Source organism: Numida meleagris, chromosome 9 (genome assembly GCF_002078875.1).
Source record: "Numida meleagris isolate 19003 breed g44 Domestic line chromosome 9, NumMel1.0, whole genome shotgun sequence".
Lineage (NCBI taxonomy): Eukaryota > Metazoa > Chordata > Aves > Galliformes > Numididae > Numida > Numida meleagris.
In genome coordinates, this window is record NC_034417.1 from 7,181,980 (window position 1) to 7,205,657 (window position 23,678).

Sequence of the window (23,678 nt, forward strand, 5' to 3'; positions counted from 1 at the left end):
TGCTGTTGCCTGACGCTGACATGGATCAACTCCACTGGAAGATAAATGAGGAGAAGTGCTGATGGCATTAGGCACAGGCGGTATGAAGTCAGGCGATGTTAGAGTGAGTTCTGGTTTGGATGAAAAAAGCCTCTTTTTACCGGTAACAAATTGCAGTAATGTCCTTCTAGTGTACTAAGGAGCATGGAGCAGGAGGTGAAAAAGTTGTCCTTAAAATAAATATCACATTTATTCCTGCCTGAGCCATGGGACCTTTGCCTTTTAAAATGTCACAACCAGTTGATTTAAAAAATAAAGAAACAGAGGAAATTGTATTCCCTGGTCCAAATATTTCTCTTTAGCTGTTACTTCTAGACACTGTTGCAGTGGTGTGTGAGGGGAGGTCACAACTGGAGGAGCCTGAACTGGATCTGAGAATTTACACTTAACTGGCTCAGACTGAGGTTTGGAGATAAGAGGACAACTCTGCGGATCTCCTGCCCAGCTGCCTCCTGGCAGCTTGACTCTTTCATTTTACAGGAAGAACGTATTGATGCAAATGGGCATGCTTATGTGCAGTTTGGCAGGATTTGGCAGGACCGTCAACTGTGCTGGCTGAAGCACGCCTTCCTGAAAGGCCTAGCACAAAATGTCGTGTGCGGGCCTGCGGAGTAGCGGCTGTATTTCAGCAGAGTTGGGTGCGCCTATACCCTGCATCCCTTCATCCTCCGTGCTGCTTTTCTGTATTAAGCTATCATGTGAAGCCGTAGAAAAGTTCAGACACAAAAGTGGACGCACGTGCCTGAGCCCTGTTGCCTGCTGCCATAACTGCTGCTTTGTGCAAGGCTGAGGACCGGCAGCAGCGCCAGCATTGTGAAATCCTGCTGGGGGCGGGAGGCACTGGGGCAGGGTGGAGTCTGCGGTGAAAGCAGCACTGCAGGAGCAGCCAGGGGGCTTGGGTCAGCTTGAATCAAAGGGAGTGATACCTCTTAATTGCAGCAGAAAGTTTCCATGCTTGGTGTCCTTTGACTTTGTAGTGCGATGGTGGTTTATGAAGAGTGAGGTGACATTTTGGTGTCATTCAGTTGCTGCAGTAGATGGGAGCCACTTCCCCTAGGTGAGGAAAAGCTTTCATTCGACTGTCTTTAACATCCTCCGTGTGCACAAATCCTGAGTAGCTCAGCTTCATTCCCAAAAGTCTACCCATCTGATTGTCTGAACAAGTGAGCTTCAGTGGAATTGTCTTCTGGTTTTACCTGTTTGTTTTTTATTGTATTCTGTCAGGACAACCGAGCTGCTGCCTCTTTGAACATCTTGATGTAACAGTAGATGCTGATTCAGTAGTTCTAGCTCCTACTACCACCAGACAGTAGAGCCACTTGTTTTGCGTGCTTCTCATTTTAGTATATCCATCAGATATCTTACTTGGTCTTTCTTTTTATGTGGGTAGCACGTATACAAAAATAAAATAACTGGAAATATGTTTTGTTCTGTTAACAGGAGGCTAAGTTATGTTTTATTCTCCGAGCGATGAAATGTTTCCTAAGCTTGGAAATTGGTTGTTTAGAGCTTGTTCAGTCATTGTCCAGCAGTGAAGATCACGGATCTTTGCATGTTAAAGCTCATTCTCCTGTTCAGAGCAATGACTAAATAACTTCAGCTAATACAGAGTCACACAAAGCACGTGATGTGGCGTATTCTAAGAAATACAAAAGTTGCTTATGGGTGTGTTTACATGAAGTATAGTAAGTTCCGTACCACTCCTTGGCACATCTACTGAGGTCATTTATGACAAGCTTTAGTTCAGTCCCTGCCCAATGTCTTTTTAGTAAACCTCCTGAAAGGTAGCGAGACAGAAGTGGAAAACTCCTACTTAAGATGATGGTGGGAGACCAATTGTATCTGCTTTTTGGCAGCTCTTTGGAAAGCTAGAACTGAAGCGGTGGGTTTAATGAAGTGTGGCAAAAAGGGGGTGTTAATTGTGTTTACAGATGAAGAAATGCATCTGAATTGTGGAAGAGTTTCCAATAGGAATAGTGAGATCCACCCTGGCTGCTTTGCAGCTTGGGATAATAGCTCGCTGTTGTAATAATATTTCATTTTAAATGTGGGTCTTATGCAAAAGAGCAAGACAGCAAGAACTGTAATGAGCAGTTGGGTTTGCCGTGACATTCAACCTAAAAAATTGCAGATTAAATATTCTTCCACAGGCTAACTTGAGATTTTGTAGCATAATATTAAGTCTCTAGTATAGTGGTAGCAAATAGAATATGTAATATTTTTATAATAACTGTATAGATTAATTCAAGATTTCTATTCTCTCTTTCTCCCCTCACGTCTAGCAAAACTGTACAATCTAAAGTGGACTGCATTTTGGTAAGTACAACTCCTGAATACTTTTTAATATTTAATAAAACTGTAAGACCAAAATAGATGACTCTGGAGACTGCCAGCTATTATCAAGCTGTTCCTTGGCAGTGCTTCAAGGCACTACCACTAAATGTGCTCCAAAGCATGCATCATGTGGGTTTGGTGTTCCTTTCCCGGGGAAGTATTGCCCTCCTAGTACCGGCAGCAGGTGGCTGTGAATTCCCCTTGTAGAGGCTGCCGCGATAGATGTGACTTAGAAGGGTGCCTTACTGCTTTTGTAAATGTGATTTTGTTAAATGCAAGATTGTGTTTCACAGATCATAGTCTGCAAGAAGTTAACTCTGCCATTGGGTTCCGTTGCTCTTTAGGCTGTTAATGACTGTTGCTCTTGTGGCTCCCATGAAGTAGTCAATTGGCCAGCACTACATTTTAAGGAACTAACTGTTTTGATCTGCATGTTTACACAAAATATGGCAGACTAACATCCTAGTCTGTGAAAACCTTGCTGGTATAATAATTGGCAGATTGGTTGGTTCATCTGTTTAAATCTTGCTGACCTCTGAACACCATCTTTGATGCTTTCCCAGAAGGGAGCCACGCTACAGGTCTTGTTAGCACAGCTGTACTGTTCTGGTTGGGTTTTTTTTTGTTTTTTTTTTTTTTTTGAAGAAGGAAAGACCTTGAAATACATAAACATATCTTTCCTTTGTGCATTTAAATAGCAGGATCTAGACAGTGATAAGAGATTATTTCTGGGAGGCAGATATCCAGGACAAACTCAGAGGATTTGTTTGTATTTAATAGGGAGCAGGTTGCAAGTTTCTTTAAATGAGAGTCTGAGTTCATAAATCTCAAGACTGGAAAGGACTGCTTATTCTGACTGTCTACCTTTGGCATTTCATCCATAAGTACCAGCGGGTGAGATAAAAAGATGACATAGACAGCCATCTGGATACTATCATGTAGAATCTGTGCAGCTACGTGGCTGAGCTAAATAAGAACGTTCCTTAAAGTCATGTTGTCAAAAGCTAATTCAAATAGCACTGAATTCTGTTCCCTTAAAATGTTGTCTTAATTTATCCTGATAAGAGGTTTAAAGTAAGCTTCATTGTTGTAGTATTGCAAGCAGACTTTGGACCCAGTTTTACCTATGCTTAGAAGAATTCTTGGATGCATCCAGCTAAATGTGTGATGTAAAATGTCATTTTTGTCCTATTTATTCCTCAGTGGCATCTGTGGACGCAAAACAGGTGAATATAAAATCTTTTGTACATGAGTCTTTAGTTGCAAACGGACAAATTGACTTGTAAAACTCTGTAACACCAGCTTTTTCTGCAGTAAAAAATAAGACGTGTGGATAAGTTCTTAAGTAGCATCAGAGAAGGAATAAGTAAGTAGCAGTACCTGTCAGCTGCTTCCTGGAGATCCGTTTAAGAAAGTGGAATTACATGAGGACTGTTCTTGCATTAAATTCTTGAGATTTGTGGAATTAGGATACTGATGTAGGGATGTCAGTTTGTATGAGCCGGTGCTACCCCTTGTCTGTGTACGTTGACTCTGATCATCCATGGAACGGACAAACCATTTTTCTGAATAGTCCACTTGCAAGCAAGCAGTCTTCGTGGCTTGGCTGGGAACAGAGTAGCAGTTTCCTGAGAGTCAGATTTTCTGTTCCAGATGCTTTCTTGTCTGTGCTGATGAGTTCTGAGTTCTATCGACAGCGGAAAGGCTACTATAAGGTAGCAAAGGTAGGTCTGGTGCTGATCAGGTCATTGGGAAAAGCAAAATCTAAGATGAGAGTAGTTTCAAGAAATAAAAATGAAGTTGAATCCTGCCAAAATGGTTGCTGCATTTTAAATGCTTTTGGAAAGCTGCGAGCTGCAAGGCAGCATGTAGAAGTATGTTAATCTAAAAGGCTGTGACTGTGTAGCTCTAAGTTACTTGCTTGGGGCTTCCTTGCAGGCCTGTTGTCTGCGTGAGGCAGGTGAGCAGGTTGCCTGTGTGGTGAAACGTGCATGGGTTTGTCACAGCGGTCCTGGCAGTGGGGTGTTCAGAGCTGGCCAGTGCCTGGCTGCTTGCAGGGCCTGAGCCCCAGGTTGTGGGCGGTCAGAACGCTTCCTTTAAGCACGCTTTCTTAGGTTTGGTTCGGATAGAAATCCTTTCAAGGCCCCTGAATCAGTCTTGCATAACATAAACAGACCATGCCCATCCCTTGCCTCTTTATTTATTTATTTATTTTTACTGTAAAAAGGGAATTTGGGAACAGCTTTCATTTTATTGGAAAGCTACTGACAATGGCTTAAAAGCCTTTAAATTTGATCGGCTTGCTAGCGGCCTTAACAAACATCAGTTTAAACACAGAATCAGACTGAGCTTGTTGTCATTTGTTTGGTAGCAGCAGTCACAGTCACAGAGTGCCAAAGCAGCGCGCAAATGCTCCTTAGAACATAGGCTGCCTAATTTAGCACAAAATGGGAAGAAAGAGAGAAAAATGAAGAAGTAAAGGTGAGGGTAATTGTCTGTGTTGTGGAGGTAGCTAGCATCAGAGCAGAAAAGAAAAAGTGTAACTTTTCACACTAGAACTGCCAATTTTATTCATACAAGAGACCGAAGTTATCTGCCTTTTCCTTGCTATGCTGCACCATTTACATTCTGTGACATGCTGTCAGCTTCTGGAAGATCATAAGAACATCATATGCTGTGCAATCCCAAAAAAAGAGGTAATTAGTGAGAATTGTGGTGTAAACAGCCATTAAAAATTCATCGTAACATCTTTTAAACTGTAGCAAACATGTCTAGAAGTCTCTTATGACTTTGCTTGTTTCGTTTGTTGCCACATACTAAGTGAACTCTTGAACCTGATTTAAAGAATGGTATGCCCTATGTAATTCCTTAGCAAGTAGGTTAAGGTTTCTTTCCTTAGTCCTCTGAAAAGAGATCAGTGCTGGCGGTGAGAGATTGCCGGATCAGTGGCTGTGGAAGCCAAAGCTGCTGATGGCTAGAACAGTTGCAGTGCAGGAGGCAGCAGTGTGTGCGAGCTGCTGCTGGAGCAGCCTGCTTCAGCCCCACTGCAGAGAGGGTGGCAGCTTGTCACTTTTTGGCCCTTCAGGAAACAGGCAGAAGCTGTATGCAGCTTTGGCAGCTGTACTTGGCGGCTGTCAGTACGAGGCTGCCATGTATTTTTAGGGCTTGTTTGGAATATTTAGCACCTGAAATATGTTTCGGCTTCTGTTCAGAGAAAGCATACCAAATGTGTTTAGTAGCAGCTCTTTAGAATAATAGGTTCCGTTTCAACTATTTGCTCTTTTCTGTCTCGATCAGCAAACCATCTGACCTTGAGCAAATTATTTAACCTTTGCTTCTTGTTTCTCTCTTTGCACAGTGGGGAGATGATTGCTTGACTAATCTGCTATTCTTAGTCTGGTTGTTAAATAATAGATGGTTGTTCTTTTGAAATATGACAAGTTTTAGAACCAGGCTGCCGGTAGGTGCGAGTTGCATTGCCTTTTTTACTTAGAATGTAGTTACATATAAATATGCAAAATGTGGAGAGGAATCTTGAGATCAGTCCGTGGTCTCTAAAATAGTAGTATTTTAGAAAGCTTGCAGCAGTGCCCCAGCCTTCAACTCATCTTCGCTAGAACCTGAAGACAGAAATAACTGTAATTCTACTTTCATTATTGAAATAGGAAATTTGAACGATGATTTTCAGCATTCAAGAATCTAAAACTTTGCTAGTTGTTACTTACTATAGTCTTCCTCTGTTATCTTAAATTTGGCCTGACTAAATCTTTTTTTCTTTTAAAAAAACATCCAGAAATAAAAACAAATTATCTGTATTTTCCCATGCTAGTTCGTTTTGGTGACTTTAGGACGAATGTTCAGAAACGTTTCTGATCTTCCAGATCAGCAGTTGCAGCAACCCAGATAGAAAGACCCAGTCCGTGGAGGCCAGGAATCTTTAAGCAGTATTTGGTGATTGTGAAGACTCAAGCTGAAATCAGGTTCTCCAGTTCAAGCAGGAACACGGTTAATTCGTATTTCCTGTGTCACAGATGAATTTCTTAGCTGCATTCAATGTTAAATTGATCTTTGTTTTTTTGTGCCATGAAAAATGTTAGTGTTTATTTAGTGTCACAGTGGAACTAGATGTGAAATATGATTTTAAAAGGTAAATTAAAACCCAGTTATTTTATAGCTTATTTACTCAAGCGGAAAGTCTGCTAGGAACAGAAGCAACTTTCTTTTACATTCGTAGAGATCCTTATTCTGTATCATTCATAGGCAGCTGAAGGACAGAATCATTTGGACTAGATCTATCTGCCTGCTGATGCACAAATGTGGGCAGATCTCTAGTTTGTTTGCTACGTATTTTGTGCATTTGCTTTGTGGACTTGACTGGTTTTGGTGACTATCAAAACAAAAACGAATACCAGAGACTTCTGTTCTTTTGTATGTTATTGTAAGGCTCTCTACATCTGACTTGAGGTTTCTAGTTTTTTGTCCTTAGTTTTTCTGTCTGTGATCAGTAAGATATTCTGAATATTTGATGTATTTTTTGGTTAAACTGAAGCCAAATTGTAAAAATAAGTAAGAATGCTGCTTCACTGAGTCTTCCTTCATTTGATGTGGTTCCAATTACAGGAGATAAATATAATGTGTGAAGACCAAGAATAGCGGCGTGGTGCTTTGTGATGGCTTCACACCTCAGTCATGCAACCAGTTTAGCACCCGTATGCATCTTTCTAATGCAGCTCCGAGAGGTGTGGTTTATAAATAACTTTGGGAGAATTAGATGTTCTTCATCTGGCTTGATTAGAAGCAGTCAATCGTGGTCAGGTAACTTCAAGCAAAAAATCTACTTAGATCCTTTCAGGTAGTCGACAGAGATTCCCCAGACATTTCACATTCTGTATGGGTTATAAAACTACCATAGCGTAAACTTTAAGTGCCTCCACAAAAGGGAATTTGTCCAAGATGATGCCAGCTTTGCAGTCTTCTTTTAAATGCTCTGACTCTTTTCCACTCCATTCCACATAATGCACAACTAAGATTTCTGCCAAACATGATATTGACCTATTTTCTTAGTGTATTTTGTATTGTGCTTTGTTTTTATTCATTTTCATATAAACTCAACGTGAGACAAGGAGAAGTTGAGGATGAGTGAATCTTCCCCTGGGTCAGAGATTCGTAGTCAGCAGGCCAGCTGAGATGTTCCTCTGCTTGTCCACATGCTTTCTGATTGCATTAAGAAATGGAAAAGTTTTGATACTTGGAGCAGTCGTGGTAGCAGAATTACTACAGAATTCACTGGAGCGTTGCCACTAGGAACTGGTGGATATCAGCTGAGGTTCGAGAAGAAATTGTCCTTACCAAGGCTGTAAATGAAGTTTTGAGAGTTTTAGAAATGTTCCAAGCAAACAGCCGAAACAAAACAGAATGTGTAGAAATTATTAAGCGAAACACATTTCCTAACTTGTGCTGTTGCCTTCCATCCCTTTGGTGTAATTTCTTCAGTTTTGAGATGGTTTTCTCTAAATAGATTTGGTCTCATCTAATAAGCTTAGGTTTATCTAATTATCACTCAGGTAGGATTACCCCCTTGAACTTCCTCAGAATCCTGGCTGTGTGTTTTCCCCCCTGTTTCATAGAAGGTCGTGTCTCCCCAGGACTTCATGTTGCCATTGCCGGAAGCTGGAGGAGTTGTGCAGAAGGTGCTGCCTGTGGAAAAGGGGGAGTTTGAGTGAGAACAGTGGGACAGTGTTACTGTCTGGCTTCCTCTGCTGAGAATTCTGAGAAAGCCATAATCCTCAGCTGCCTTAGCTCTTGGGATGTGATGTTGCTGGTTTGCTGGCACTGTTTGAAAAAGACTCTGCTAAAACAACCCAGTCACATTTCTTCTCTACCCTTAAATAGTGGATTTTGTTAGAACCGGGGGCTTGTCAGAGGGGGCCGGTGTTGCTGTGCCTCTGCAGATCGCACAGACCTTGTGTGTAGCCCCTTCCTTCTACTGGGAGGTGGTAGAAGTTGCTCCAGTTGCAGTGGGCACTGAGACTACTTCTGCATTTTCTGATGAAAGGACAAAACCACCCTTTATGTTGCAGTGTAGCACATTCAGTTTGAAAGAAAGAGGTTGTTTTTCACCTCTGCTCCAGAGTCATCGGGGTTTTCTGTTTGTTTTACGTGGGTGCATGGATTTAGCTCTCACCGTGCAAGGTGATTTCCCCTGCACCGTGTCCTTTGGTGTGCTTCTCTGGTATTTGCCCTTTTAAACTAAAAGCAACCAAGTTTGGGCAACCTGATGTAGTGGGAGGTGTCCCTGCCCATGGCAGGAGGATTGGAGCTAGGTGTTCTTTAAGGTTCCTCTCAACATCATTTCATAGATTCTTCTTTGAAGAATAATCTCAGCAATAATGGATTTATTGAAGGAAAGACCGCCAGCCTAAATGCTATCAGGTATACCTGGAAGGAAGAACAATTTTACCAAGTGTACCTATTAAGAAATACCTCTTTGTATAGTTGGGGGCCTGTGTACCATCGCTGTGTAAGCTGTTACAGGAATGTGGGATCATTGGTGGCCCGGTTCTGCAGCCAGTTGGGACTGGGGACTCGTGCACTCTCCAGCACCCTCCCTGGGCTTCCCTCTAGTCTTTGCCTGGGGCTGCAGTCAGGAGGAGAGCTGTGTTCAGCACAGCAGCAGCCTTCTTAACCTCTGTGCAGATGGTGCTACACCTCACGTGTTGATTCTACGGCATCTTCCTGAGAGAGAATGCATGTACTCCTTACTGCATGGCTTAACTCCCACTGCTGCTGAGCAGGCTGGCTATTTCAGAGTCTGTGTGGCTGATCTTAGGTGACCCAAGCCAAGTTCATATGTAGCTATCACTGTTTACCTGCACCAGGTGCAACTCCCTCTTGTGTCTGACCCTCAGCTGCCTCCTCTGGAGGGGGAGTTGAGCATCGTGAGGATGCATGGTAGCTGTATGGCTTCTTTGCAGTATCTCTGCAATAATTGATTTGCAAAGGAAACAAATGATGTGTGTATTGAGAAGTCTTAGTTGAAATCTGCAACACAGCTCTTGATGCAGTGCTGTGGGTCACAGGATCAGGCCTGACATCCTATGTTGTTATAGTGTAGCTGTTTTTTGAAGCAATATTCTCAAAAGTGCCTCCTATGTGTTCTGAGAAGGTAAGGAAAGCTTTCAGGTCGCACTTCTGGTTACGGAAGTGTTCTGTTACTGTAGTTTCTCCAGGTTTTGCTTTTGTTGCATGAGTGTTGCAGCAGTGTGCAGAGCTGGTATTGTGGACCAGTATTTTCTAGTGTGCAATGGTATGCAAATAGAATATCATAGTTCTAGACCCACATTGCTCACAGTAACATTTTTTTCACATCAGTATTATCCTTTATGTTTCAAAGTGTGTTGTATTGAACTACAGTGCTGGATGACAGTTGTTAATTGTCAAGCTCAACTCTTACTGTTTGCTTTTTCTTTCCTCACCTCTTTCTTCTGTTTTTAACCAAAATACCTTTGTTATTTAGCAAGAAGTTGAGAAGTTTACAGACTTAGAGAAACTCTACCTCTACCTTCAGCTGCCTTCGGGTCCCAACAATGGAGACAAAAGGTATGTGTGTGGCTGTGTGTAAAGGTGAGCAGCTAGTACTGAAAACTCCCTTAACTTCTGTGCATTTACCTGCTGAGCAGACATCTACAGGGCGTGTTTGGTAGTGGAAGCAATCTTTATTAAATGTTAAGAACTTCTTTTTTGCTGAAGACTTTAGATTTTTGGATCTTGACTTCTTTGAATATCTTATAAGCGTCCTAAAATGGGAGACTCATCAAATATGTTTTGCAGCATGTGATCATTCCTTCACATTTTATGTAAGAAGTGATAATATAGGAACGCTAATGTGATGGTGGGGAAAAGGAAGAACTAATGGTATCTCTTGTAGCATCTGTTTGGTTAAAGGAAGATCTAGAAAACCAAGCTGAAGATGGCAACATCATGAAATTTGTATCTGTTCCCAGTAGGGTGATTGTAGACAGATGCTGACAGGAAGCACAGTGAGTGTTTGCTGAGAGAGCTGAGTATTTGCAAAGAGCAGTTAGCAGACTGAATGGGGAAAGCCTTGGAGGTCAGCAAGAAACAATGTAAGAGAGGAGACAGGTGCACTGTAACTCACCACCCTCTATGCCTAGCTGTTTGTCGCTGGTGAAGGAGAGTCTGGAGCTATTTTGTTAAATTGTACAGGAAGGAGGGAGGTATTCCTTCTGAAGCCTTGGAGGGTAGCTGAGTGGTGAGGTGCTGCCTCTTGTCTCTGGCACCTCTCTGCCTGTGTAAACAGGCAGCTGTAACGGAGGAGGAACTACAGAGTAAAATCTTCATCAGAGCTGTTTCTTCTTTCAATAGTGATCAGATCTCCATGTCGTCCAGCCGTGCGCAGCAGATGCATGCCTTCTCTTGGATACGGAATACCTTGGAAGAGCACCCCGAGACATCCCTTCCCAAACAGGAGGTTTATGATGAGTACAAGTGAGTGTTCCTAATCTGACTTCGTACAAATGGCTTAAGCACAAGTTGTAAGTAGTTCTGTGACACTGGCTCTACAAGTGCTCCACCGCTGTACACATACAAGTGCATATGGAAGAGCAAGGCCTTCTGTACTTTAGTACCAATGTAACTAAGAGCGTACTAGCTGCATTGAGGTGGAAGGCATTCAGTATTTCTGCTGCTGAAGATAGGACCATGCTATTCAAATTATGCATTACCTGTGCTGAAATAAATAGACAAGTATTTCTTAACGAGAAAATTTCAGTATGAGTGTTGCTTTTATTTTGTGAGTGGAGTGGCACAGGGAAAAAGCACCAGTTACTGTTTTACAGTACATCTTAGTCTGGTTATATGTACATATATATGTAAGTGACTGTCTTAATGAGTATAAAGAGCTGAATTGTTCCCCCTGGAAAGGCAGATTTTTGGATGTAAGATCTAGCCAGTCGTACCTTTCTCTCCAGAATAACGTGTAAGTACTGGACCTTCCTGCAGCAAACCTGATTTCTACAGAGGCACAATGTATCTGAATATGCATGAGAACAGTAACCAAGGCCACTGTGAGTCTGTTTTGTCAAGTCTCAAAGCTACCGTGTAATGAGAAGGCAATTAGAAGCAAGGGAGAGTGAGCTGCCTGATGGAAGTTGGATTTGAATTCATTTACAGAATATTCCCCACAGGGAAAAAAAAAAATCCCAGATGCCTGAAGATACATAACAGATTTACAATCTAGTGTGAATATGTCCATAATCTAGACGATTACGATAATTTGCAGGGAGCTGACTCCCTTTGCCTCACGTGTGCCTACAGGATTCAGCCCTTAGTTGTTATAGCAGCGTTGCATTATGCGAATATCTCACATTAATTAACTCTCTCTGGTAGAGGTTGTTTTTTTCTTTCTTCTGACTGAGCAGAAGCATGATGGCATTAACTTGCCTGGGGTTGATAAACATGCACACACCTATTTCTGAAATCTCGCCATTGACTTGAATAGTGACGCAGCCTGGAAACGCAGCCAATAGTACAGATGTGTCAGGGTAGCCAATCCCTGAGCAGGAGCCGCTCACACAGACTCAGCAACAGCGGCAGCTGCTGTGCAGGAGAGAAATGGAAGCGTTATTCTTAAATATATTTCTTATTTAATAATTTATTGCCTGCTTCAGCGACAAATCTGCTTGGCTTCCATGCTGTGCCAAGCTGCAGATGCCCAGAAAAATTATCGTCTACAGATTTTTGAGTGTGAAATTTGGATGGCTTTTGTGTATAGCTGTATCAAGTATTTGTGTATTGTGGGTTTTTTCTGACGAAATAAGGGTGGTAAGCAAATATTCAGGAAAATATCAAATGTTTGGAATCTGTTCTCCTTTGAAAGCATCTGTTCCATTTTTAAAACATTTTGTTTCTGTGAGTGTATTTATGAGCTATTCTTGCGCACACCAAAGGAAGAATAGCTTTGGTGTGGGAAGAGGGGAACAAGGCATATAAATAGATGAGTTAGTTTTGATAAATCGTTTTTGTTTACCTAGGGATGTTAAGTCCTCTCAAATTTTAGTTCTGTCTTATTTACTAGTTACAGTTTCTCTCCTCCCTGTGCAAATACAGATGTTGCACAAGCTCACGTTCTGCACATACAAACCAAAGTTGCGAGGCTTTGAAAGATTGCTGCATCATAGCAGTACCTCAAGTGCTGCTGTAAATTTTGGTCAATATCGATTTTAGAAAAATACTGATCTTCTGCATCACCTTTGTGTTTCTTCTTATGAAGAGAAAAAAACAGAAGCTTACACTCCACAAATCCAGCATTGGCAAGTGTCGGTAGCATTTCCATCATCTTCCTATTTCAGTAGCCGTTTGTCTCTGAACTAGTTCAATGCAATGATCCTTCTTTCCGTTTTCTTACTCTTTAATTGCAGTTTCACATCTCTAAGTAAAAGCGAGTGGGTACGCTGACTTTTTGAAAGGGGTAAAATAAATGAAAAATGCATTATAATATAAACCCTTGGGAAAGTTGAGAGGTTGCAGCTGAATTTCAGGAAGGAGTGAAAACTGTTTCACCTCTCTCGTTGGAGCTGGGATATGCCATGCTGTAAGAAGCTGTGTTTCTGTTTGGGAGTGATAGGGCAGTACCAACTGGAAAATATTATGGGGATTCATAGTGAACTGCCTGCCATGTTATATAGTCTGCAGAGAATAGATCTGCTTCCCATGAAGTCTTCTCAATGTTTTCTTGTGAGACAGTTTTACTTAGGTATCTTTGGTGTCTTTCCTACTAGTGAACACCCTTCTGGAAGCTCCCAGATGCAGAGTAAGCTGAGTTTAGAGAATTAAGATTTTGAGTCTGGCCTTACACAGGAAAAAATCCTTGTTTGTCCACAAAATGATTTTTTGAGTCTTCAGTAAGCACTTAGGTCCTCCTATTTTGCTGCTGCAGTGACACAAGGAAAGAAAGTCATATCGTCCATATTTGGTGTCCTAAAGATTCACTTCATACGCATAATATAGATTAAGAGGCCTTGGAGTGAGCCTCCATCTCATTCATCTGGTCTGTAAATCATTAATCCTCACTTACTGGCTGTTGGGCTACTTGACGCCATCTGATGCATAGGTTGTATGTGTACTAGGTGTTAAGAATGCTACCCAACAAGTTAGAAGAAGAATATTCAGAAGCCAGAACAGAAGAGGGAAGTAGGTGTAGAAATAGCGTGTACAGTAAACAAATGAAAGACACAAGATGCATTTAACTGGTGTTGTAGATAGAAAGCTCCCTGATAGGAACCGGATGGAACCTATTGTGTTGTTGAGCCTTCTGTCATAAGCAGTGACCTATGTATTCCTTTTAAAAGCTGATCAAACTCAAGCTAAAGCAGTAGTTTCCCAGCTCTGTCACTACTCCTAGAAATCTGATGTGGAATCTTGATTTTTCAGACATCTTCTCCATCCTACCGGATTTTCTAGAGCTTACTTCTGTACCAGCTTTGTTCATCAGCTTAAAGAGAGCCTACCTCTTGCCTCAAGTTCTTCGATCTAACCCATTTATTAGAAACCAGTTGTTTTGGTGGATTGGATAAGCAAACATCTTTGTTTCGTTTTGTGCAGTAGGTTCTCTTTTAGTTACATTAATCATAATTATGCTTTCTGCACCCATCTTGTATTGAATTCAGCATGAACAGTGTGTAGAGTGTGTACAATGTTCCGTGTGTGATTTTGCCTGTACGTACAGCAGGACTGAAACTCCCTTCACATAATGCTGCTGTTTTACTGTGACATGGTATCCACCTTGTTATCAGCTGCTGTGGATACGTTGTAAACAACAACGAGATGACTATCAGATCCATTTTGTCTTCTGCCACCTCTAGTTGATGAGTGCCTACAGCAGTAGCACCTGTTAATTCTTGTGCATTATTCTGCATTTTGAACTATTTCATGTTTTTTGTTCTTGTATCAAGTCGTTTTAGTTTTCCTTGTAACTCTCTAGTCGCTTTGTTTTAATGATGCCTCCAAATATTGTAGAATTAGGTGATACACCACTTTTTTCAAGTCTGTTTTTGAACAGTAAACAATAGACAAAACAATAGATTTGCTCTGACCCTTCTGTCTCAGTGCAGTCTGTTATTGCCATTTGATCCAGTTCTTTGCCCAGAATGCTAATTAAGCTGAGTTGCATAGTCTGACTATCTTCATTGGCTTTTAGTTGGTTGATCTTTTTTGTGGATGATTCAAGTGCACTCCCATTGTATTTTATGTCTTGAGTACATTTAATTTGAAAATCTTACCAAAAAAAGGACTTTTCTTGCCCAGTGTACTGTGCTGGGGAGCTCTGTACAAAGGAACTTAAGTAATTGTGTGTCCATTGTCATTCTGGTCTCTGTGTAGGCCATCCCTTCCCCCTCCCCCATTTTTTTTTCCCACCCACCCTTGAAATAAGCACAGCAGCTCCTGGGCTCTACGATGTGCCAAGAGTGCAAGTGGCGGAGAGAAGAGCTGCAGGGAAGAAGCTCCTGCTCTCAAGTCAGTGAGAGATTGCAGATGGACATGTAGGATTCTCAGCCGAGGCAGGAGGAGGAGGGGCCGTATGGAACGGTCTGTCTGAAAACTGAAATTACATGATAATAGTTCAGAAATCACAGTCTTGCAGGAACTGCAAATATGGTTACGAGGGGACCATATAACTGTATGTTTATTGCTGCTAGCGAGTAATTGTCTTGAAACAGATGTGCTTCACTTGAGGAACTATTTATTTTTTTTATTTTCCTGGAGAGGGAATAATTTTAACTTTAAAGTTCATTGATTGGTAGCAAACCAACACGATTAAGGTTTTGTTTTGCTGACATTGTTGAATTTCAGTCAAAGATACTGCTGACAACAGCAAAGGAATTTGGAGAGCCCTCCTTTACATGGTAATTGAGACTTAGGGGCCTGTAATCAGCATCAGTAAGTGACGAAGAACTGCCTTTTAGGAATTTTCAGGGGAAAGTTAAAATCCAGTGGAGCTTGGCAAAAGGCAAGACTGGGGGAAAAACAAAACAAAACAAAAAAACAGCACAGAGACCTGTCTAGGACAGTGCTACGATGAAGCTGTGTCTTAATTCCTAAGAAGGCGCGGGGAGGCTGGAGAAGTATTCCTTTGTGTTAACTTCAAAGGGACAAATCTGGAATCCAGATGCTGCGAGTCGTGTGCACTGAAATGAATTTCGGGTAAAAAAATTTCATGATATCTGATACAGAAACTTGAACTGGTTGGAGGAAACCTCTGGAGTTACCTGATTCAGACCCTCACTGAAAGCAGGGTTTGACACTGACATTTCATGATGTTCCTGAGGGCCTTATTCAGATAATTTATGAATGAGGAAAATCAAGTATTAGAAGGGCAGCCCAAGGAGAACATGAAACAGCTTCGCCTGTTTTCTGAACCTGACTGGGCAAAGCCTTGAGTAGCCTGCTTTAGCGTTGCAGCTGAGCCTGCCTCGGGCTGGTGTTTGAAGACTTACCAAGCACTCTTCCCACTCAGTTTGTCTGTGATGCTGCACCTCCAGGGGTGGAGCTTCCGCAGCCACTGACAGCGCCTTTTCCTGTGGTCTGTCACTGTCGTTGTGAAGGCAGAGGGGAGTTACCATCTGAACTACACCGCGTTTGCTTTTGCATTTTGGAGGGAGAAACGAAAGTCTGGGTTTCACTGTCTCGTGGCTAACAGCTGTCTGTACAGGGTTGCAGGCAGCGTTTGTTTTGGACAGAGCTGGGGAGAGTGAGCGGAGCGCAAGCTCTATTAGGGTAATGTTAGAAGCAAATAGTATAAGCGTTGCTGTTCATCAACAAAACCATGGCATTAGAGGTGGTGTTTTCCAAATGGAAGATACCTACGTGTACAGCCAAGGTGAAAGTACCTTTTTAAAAGTACCAAGGTGAAAATACCTGCTCTGGTATTTTTACAGAGGAAATAAATGCAGTGGAAGTACCTCAAGGCTATATCCTGCTCTCTATACTGCTATAGTTTTCAGAGAAGACCTTTCATCTGGCCTGCTTGAATGCAAATGCCTTTGCTAATCATTACTGGTTTTTGCCAGGTGATGCTGGGAGTGAAACTTCTGTTTCAGGAGTAATGTTTTTCCTTCTGTTCTTTCTTCCTTGATGAGCAGGGATGTGTTTGCCTCTATGCATCCAATTAGAGCAGTGGGCAGTGTGGTGTATGAAGTGCTCTCCTGCTGTGATGCCCACACAGAACTGTGTACAGTCACCTCCTCTTTTTCAGGGATAGGTTGTTTTTGTGTATTTCTGTTAGGACTTCTCAAAGAAAAGAGGTCATTGCCGTGGTGCTGACTCTGTGACTGTGGGAAGTCTGAGTGAGAGTTGTTTTTACTGTATGTTATTGGGCCTGAGCATGCTAACATCTGTGAAATACCACAAAGCTCTTGGAACAGAAGTCAATATGTAATAGTGTTCATATCTTTGTGCAGCCTTAAGGATTTGCTAAGCAGAGCAGTTTACATTTTTCTCCTCTGCTTTCACATGATTGTGATTTTCCAGAACATTCACATTTTGCAGTGAAACGAACGATTCTTGTTCTCTACCTTGAGATATTTTTCTAAGTATCTCAGGCGTTGGAATAGATGAATAGATGTTGAAACAAAACTCCTGCTGTGTTTGAGTGTTAGACAGATAATGGTGCCCATTTTACTAGAATAGTAAATTTAGCGAAATGAGGTCTTTAGTTGCTTTTTTTCCCCCTGCTACCTGGTTGGTATACTCAGTTGTATGAAGATGAACACATCTACACATGCAGAGGCAGTTGAAATCTCTGTTAATTTAGGGCTGTTAATTAAAATAAGGGTGTCTGTAAACAGAGCTTATAGTTCAGTGTGGGCAGAGAGTTGCTTGTACAGTAGTAAGAAGACTAACTCCTCAGTACATGTTCCTGTTACCCCTATAAAGAAGCTGGTTCTATGGGAAGATATGCTTCATTAAATTCAGTTCAGTTGAGCTCTATTAAGTTGCAGTTGTATAGGCAGAATCTTTGTCTGGACACAGGCAAATTGCTGACCTGCTGTTTTTCAAATATTCCTGCAGGACTTGAGGCCTTACCGCACTCAAGCCATACTTCTGGCTAGAGAATGTCACTGCCTTTATTGTGTCCTAAAATAAGTGAATTGAAGCATAAACTTAAGACTAAGTTATGGAGTGTATTTTAACTGTGCTCTAGTTAATGCCACTACTTGTTAAATCTTCACATGACTTGTCTTTGAACTCAGTAGAGAACAAGGCAAAAGCTATGGTATTAATAGCTCTGTGTATACATTTTTAATGTATTCAGTTCGTTGTGGATAGCTTCATTAATGTTATATGTGATTCTAAATACAGATGGGTTTGAGTGTTTTCTTTTGATAACCTTTGATGAAGTCTAAGATGTAGTCTGGCCTTTTGTATCAACTTTGCTTCCATTCACGTTTTATTTCTCTTTGTTGCAGGAGCTATTGCGACAATCTTGGCTACCACCCGTTAAGTGCTGCTGACTTTGGAAAGATAATGAAAAATGTCTTTCCGAATATGAAGGCTCGTCGTCTAGGCACAAGAGGCAAATCAAAATATCCTTTGCTAGAACACTTCTTAGTAACTTCTGCATTTTGCCAGGAGAACATCTGCCATTATGGCTTAATTACGAGCTAAATTTAAAAGCAATGTTAAATAAAAAATGCAGACACTTTCCCAAAATTCTTAAAAAATTTGTTAATCCCTATAGCATTAAGTTGCAAGGTAAATATAGGTTATACTGTCTTCCTGGGTTTCAGTGTTTAATTGTCACAGCAGCAAGGAACCAGAGAAGCTGTACCACTTTGTGCAGAGAGGGATATTGGAGTAAAGGAACTTGCCTCACATATATGCAGTAACTAATACTATATTAGTAGTACAATTCAGAATTATTAAAACATTTCTGCTCTCATTATGTTATACTTGTGCACACCAGTAATTTGAAAGTTGGCTGTAAAGCCAAAGATCTTTAAGAGGTTCTACAGATCTTTGATAAAACTGCACCTCCTCAACCTGTTGTTTAGGATTGTTTGAAGGAGAGCAGAGGATGAGTGGGAAGCAGTCAAAGAAGCTGATTTCAGATTTGGAAGGCACTTATCTGTGAGTTGTCCTGGAGTGGGAAAGGGAGAGACTGTTTACTTCATTGCATGGAGCAGACCTCCTGAGATAGGAAAGACAATTTAGAGCAAGAGCTTCTAGGATGGGAAGTGCCTTCTCTCTCCATTGACTACAGTCTTGTTCCCTGTGCCTGGAATTGGAATCTCCTTCCTTCTTTTCTTACCCGTGCTAGAGAAATAGTCCATCCTAGAGGGCATGCAGAAATAGTACCCCATTTAGCTGGACCTTATTAGAAAGCCTCAAGTACCCAGAAATTTGATGTCATAGTGTAGGTAAAGATGTTGTTACAGGTAGAGCAATACACAATTAAATGCTGGGATAGATTAGCCCATCAACTAATAGGCACCCACTATGAAGAAGTTAAAGCATGTGCTGTGGAAAAAAGCCACCCTATAGCTCAGTTTAGGAGCAAGAAGCCCTGCTAGGAAGGAAATGTAATAAATGAATTTAAAGGCTACAAGAATATAGTTTTTTCTCAAGTTTTTCTGGGATAAAGCTGTGGTTTCTATTTACTGCAGGTGACTGCTTCTGTCTAGTTTTAGCTGAGGTATTCCATTTAAAATAAAAACAACCAGCAAAAAACTCAAAACTGTTAGTGATTTTTTTCAAAGTAGTTTAATCAACAAGAATTTGTATTTCCAAGTTGTGAATTACACCTTCCCCTGAGAATCTTTAGAAACCATCATGAAGTAGCCTGCTGCCTGCCATATTCGCCGGGATAACTCTTGCTCTATCAGTGCATTGTTCTGGTGCTTTGGGCAGGCTAAGCCACTGCACTACACAAGGGAGGGGAAGGTATGAAAAGGCCAGAAGACATCAAGGTGCTTGCAGATTCTAATTAAAAATTACTCGGAAAGACTAGCTGTGATGATAGCTATGCACTGTAGTACTGGCCTTGCCATGGTTTCACTCAAAGCATGCTTATAAAGGGAATTAAATGCTAGTGGCCTAGCCCAAGATTATTTGTTTTTCATAGAGGAGACAAAAAAACCCACACATATGGAAAAATTACATCAGTTAAATTGTTTCATTAAAAACAACATTGGATTATCTGGTAGTGGAGTCTAACATGTAATAGTGACGTTCTGGATGGAGCTAGATGAGTTTTAAGGAAGAAATGATATGCAATTATAGCTTGACCAAGGAGGTCTCTTTCAGGTGTTTCTTAAGCTTCTAATTCAGAATGGCTAAAACATGACCTTATAGCACATGTTCCTTAATACGTAGCCTCCTTACATTTAACTTACTATAGTTATGCTCCATCCATGTTAATGCAAGCAAATGTAAACTCCACGGTCTAGGGAAGAGAAATACAGATGTACTTACAGTAAGTGAAAAATTAGTGATTCTGAAATGGATTTGCTTGTCATAGAGAAGAGATGCTGCATGAACTCCCAGAGTAAAGCTGTGGGGAGGAAAAAGGGCTGATTTAATTCTTAGGTGTATAAACAAGTGAGAAAGAATAAAGGTAGGAGTATTTTTTTTTTTGTGTACAGCATTGATGAGATCTATGTAAAAATATATCTTGGTGTTTGTGTCCGTATTTTTAAAGAAAATCATGCGTTATGTGAGAGCCAAACAAGAACTATAAGAAATCTTAGGATGAAATATATTCATATAGGAACTTCAGTCTCTTTATTTGATCGCGGGGAATTTCTTCAATTTGTGGAAGTCCCTTAGGAGAAGATCAAATAGTTATTTGGGAAATTAAGCAAAAAAAGAGGCAAAAAAAAAAAAAAGCAACAACAAAAAAACATCAAAAATCTCATAATGAGTAAAAACTAAACATGGGAACTTGTTTTTTTTTTAGTATCAGTTAACTTTTGGAAATGATATATTCACCATCTCAGTCTGGTTTGGGAAGAGAGTTTAGTCCAAGTCTGTGTTTGTGATTTAAATATTGGTTAGCTAGCTGAAACTACTTGGCCTAGTTTAGTGGTTCTTCTAAGTTATTATCAAGTAAAGTTCAGCACATCCAGCATCGTTCCTCTGCGTAGATGGGGAAGCCCACTGACATGCCCAAGAATGCAGTCATTATAAGCTTTTGATTCTGCCCTTCTATGAGGTTGTGCTAATGGCACTAAATTTGAGATCTCTTCATGAGTTTGTGTATGAGAAGTATGGGAGGAGTTACTGCTCTACCTCCCTACCCCTGACTAACAAGCAGAAATTATGTAGACCTTAATTCTTGATCACGTATTGCTACAGTGGACTGAGGAAGAAGGCTTTTGTGCATATGCCAACACTGCCCAACCTTGACTTTCATAAAACTGGAGATGGGGTATAGTATATATTTGCTTATTCATACATGTTTGTGCAAATCAACATTTGTTGTGTTATTTTTGCAATCTGAAGCTTTTAAAGCAAATTGAAAAGTGGTGTAGTTCTTAACATTTTCTTTACAGTGCTCAGCTCCTGAATTATTGTTTGGTGATTCTGTAAAATTCATAGAGAATTGCAGTGCTATCTGATCCTGTTTTGGTTTTACTGTCTATTTAAAATAATTATTCAGCACCGAGGAACTCCTGTGAAAGAAGCAGTTCCTGTGTAAATGGCTGCTGAGTTGATAAGACTATGGAATTAGGGAGAATCATCTGCAGGTGGTCTGAGTGTTAGTATTTTCCCTGAGTTTTCTTCCAGAAAAGCCAGCTCCATATAGCACCTTTGGAAACAAGCAGTAATGCTTCATTTTTAATACTATTGATGTTGTGATCTTGTTCTCCCAATTTCATGGAAGCATGTAGACATAATTACTCAACTTGCTTGTTTCTCATCATCATTTGTTCTGTATTCTTCCTGTTTTCTCTCTTTAATAATGTTCAATTACTGAAGTAACCTTCTTTGTTTGTTTGTTTTAGTTGGATGGGACAGAGCCATCTGGACAGCTACAAAGTGCTGATGAGGAAGTTGTCTCTGCGGCCTGCCGGCTTGTTTGTGAGTGGGCCCAGAAAGTGCTAAGCCAGCCTTTTGATACAGTCTTGGAACTGGCTCGTTTCCTTGTCAAAAGTCACTACATCGGTACCAAGTCAATGGCAGCTTTAACAGTAATGGCCGGGGCACCAGCAGGTAATGAGTTCTGAATCAGTGGGAATTTCTTTCTTTACAGTAACATAATGGAAGTAGGAGGGACTTCTCTTAGTCTTACCTGGTGTGGCAAGAAAGAGTAGAGAGGTGGCTGGACAGGCCTGGACCGTTTGGGATTGATGCATCTTGTCTTCCCTGCTCTGAGTGGGGAATGCATCCCAGTTCAGATCATGATGTTTTTGTCCTCTCCCATGAGCGTTTGCTGAAGTGAGGCTTGATGGCTTAGTCCTTTGTTGACCATGTCAGTAATATCTCTGAGGAAGCATTTCTTTTCAGGGCAGACTTTAAACAGTGGCACCAATTGAGTCTTGAGTATGCATTTACATTATTTCCATCCACATTGCTGTAAGCTCTTTTCTTGCTGGTAGTCTGGGTAGAGAGATGTGAAAATAATCAGTGATTTTGGGTTTATTTTGTGGTGTTAGCCTTTCATGCTCTGAAGTTTATTTTGTGTCACTGTCATCTGTTCGACAACCTTTTGCTGCAGTTTGGATTCATATTAATAGTCTTGTTTTGAGGACTGGGGGTAAGAATGTCTAACAAAACAGGGCTTTGTTTCTTGAGAACTGCTTGCTACCTGAGGGAGGGGAAGTCTCAGTTGGCCTTAAAGTGACGATGTAACAACAGTCAACCTGAACCATAGGTTATCTGGGGTCTGGTCACTTAGAAGACTTTGGAAACTTGATTACTTTTCTAAAAGCCCTTACAGTTGAGTAAACACCTTGGCAACAGAGAAATTGAAGCAAGAAATCCTGTGTCAAGTAAATAATTAATGAAATAAATCAGAGTGGTCTTGTTCAAATCAGTTTTCTGGCTTATGTTCTCTGATGTAACGAAAGGTAGGAGTTAATCTGTGGGTGTAAGCAGTCAGCATTTGGGTCTCCTAGTCCATCCCTATCAGCATGTGCTGCATCAAAGGCAGGAATGTGTGTGTGAGTGCTGTCATTAGCTGACTGCTGGTTTTTGGGAGACGGCCTACAGTAACTGCTTGTGGAACTTGGAAGGAAAAGCCTGTCTTCCCAAACTGGCTCCCCAGTCTTCTATTCCTCTGAGTACTTCTGAGTACTTCTAAAGCACACAAAGGAATTGCTAGTTTTCAGTATGTGAGTAATTGTACTGAGTTGTACTGTACTTGATCTGGGTTTTGGGGGCAGTATAGTGGGGGTTTGTAGATGTGCTGCTGGTGTAGCTGTGTTTCTCTGATAGCTTGTCTTAATCTGGAAACAATTATCTGTCTCCATTTTCTCTGGACCAGATTTTCCTACCGGCATTTCTGCTGTGTCATACGCAAATTTTCCTGAAGTGTTTGATCTGTGCCAGGTAGTAACACCACATCAGCATTTGTTTAAATTGATCATCTTAGGAGTAAGGGTTTGAGGGGCTCTGAGAGTCCCGCTGAGACAGGAGGGCCTTCTGCAGCCAGTTGTGTGACTGAGATTCCAGCACTTGACTTCAAGGTAAAGAGAGGAGTTTATTCGTATTTTTGCTACATCAGAGGAATACCTGTTGTATTCAGTCTCTGAAAAAGCTTGCACGTGATGTGATTTTTACATCTACTTTTGCATTCCCTTCGTTCTCAGAATTAGTTATTTAATCATTTATAGATTTTGTGTGTGTGGTCATTGACAACAGTGAAAGATAAGGGAAGTTCAGTTGCACAACATCTTCCTCCAACTTGCCTCAGAGAAGTTCTGCTCAGGCCTATCAAGGAAAATGTGTTTGAACCAAGGCAAATCTATTGGCTTGAGACTGGAACTTCAAACAGAGACTGAATGGCCAGGGCTGGAGATTGGGGTGATCCCTTTCTGGATCGTGTTGGATCATTTTCTTCCTCCTTGTGGATTTTCTTTTCCAGCTTGGAACTAACAGGTGATGGTGACAATTTTTGACTGTCATTGCTTTTCTTCTTTGGCTGCTAGGAGGAAATCTGGATATACGTTCAGCTCTCTGACTCATGTGGCTTCCCTCCCTGTACTCCCTTCAAGAGAAGATGGTGTTTCCAGGAAATGGGCAGTTATTTCCAGTGCATTCCTGGGGGGCTTGGAGTGGAGCTTAGA

The 23,678-nt window shown here is 41.1% G+C and overlaps 1 protein-coding gene across 1 annotated transcript in view; it reads left to right on the forward strand.

Annotated features, from left to right (window-relative positions):
* Positions 1 to 23,678, forward strand: part of RFX7 (regulatory factor X7) — an 80,868-nt gene that overhangs the window by 48,574 nt on the left and 8,616 nt on the right. Inside the window, exons 4-9 of the mRNA XM_021407211.1 lie at positions 2,322 to 2,355; positions 9,890 to 9,972; positions 10,759 to 10,881; positions 17,859 to 17,975; positions 20,734 to 20,818; positions 21,396 to 21,603. Of these exons, the coding sequence (XP_021262886.1) occupies positions 2,322 to 2,355; positions 9,890 to 9,972; positions 10,759 to 10,881; positions 17,859 to 17,975; positions 20,734 to 20,818; positions 21,396 to 21,603 (650 nt within the window). The remainder of the gene's footprint in view (positions 1 to 2,321; positions 2,356 to 9,889; positions 9,973 to 10,758; positions 10,882 to 17,858; positions 17,976 to 20,733; positions 20,819 to 21,395; positions 21,604 to 23,678) is intronic.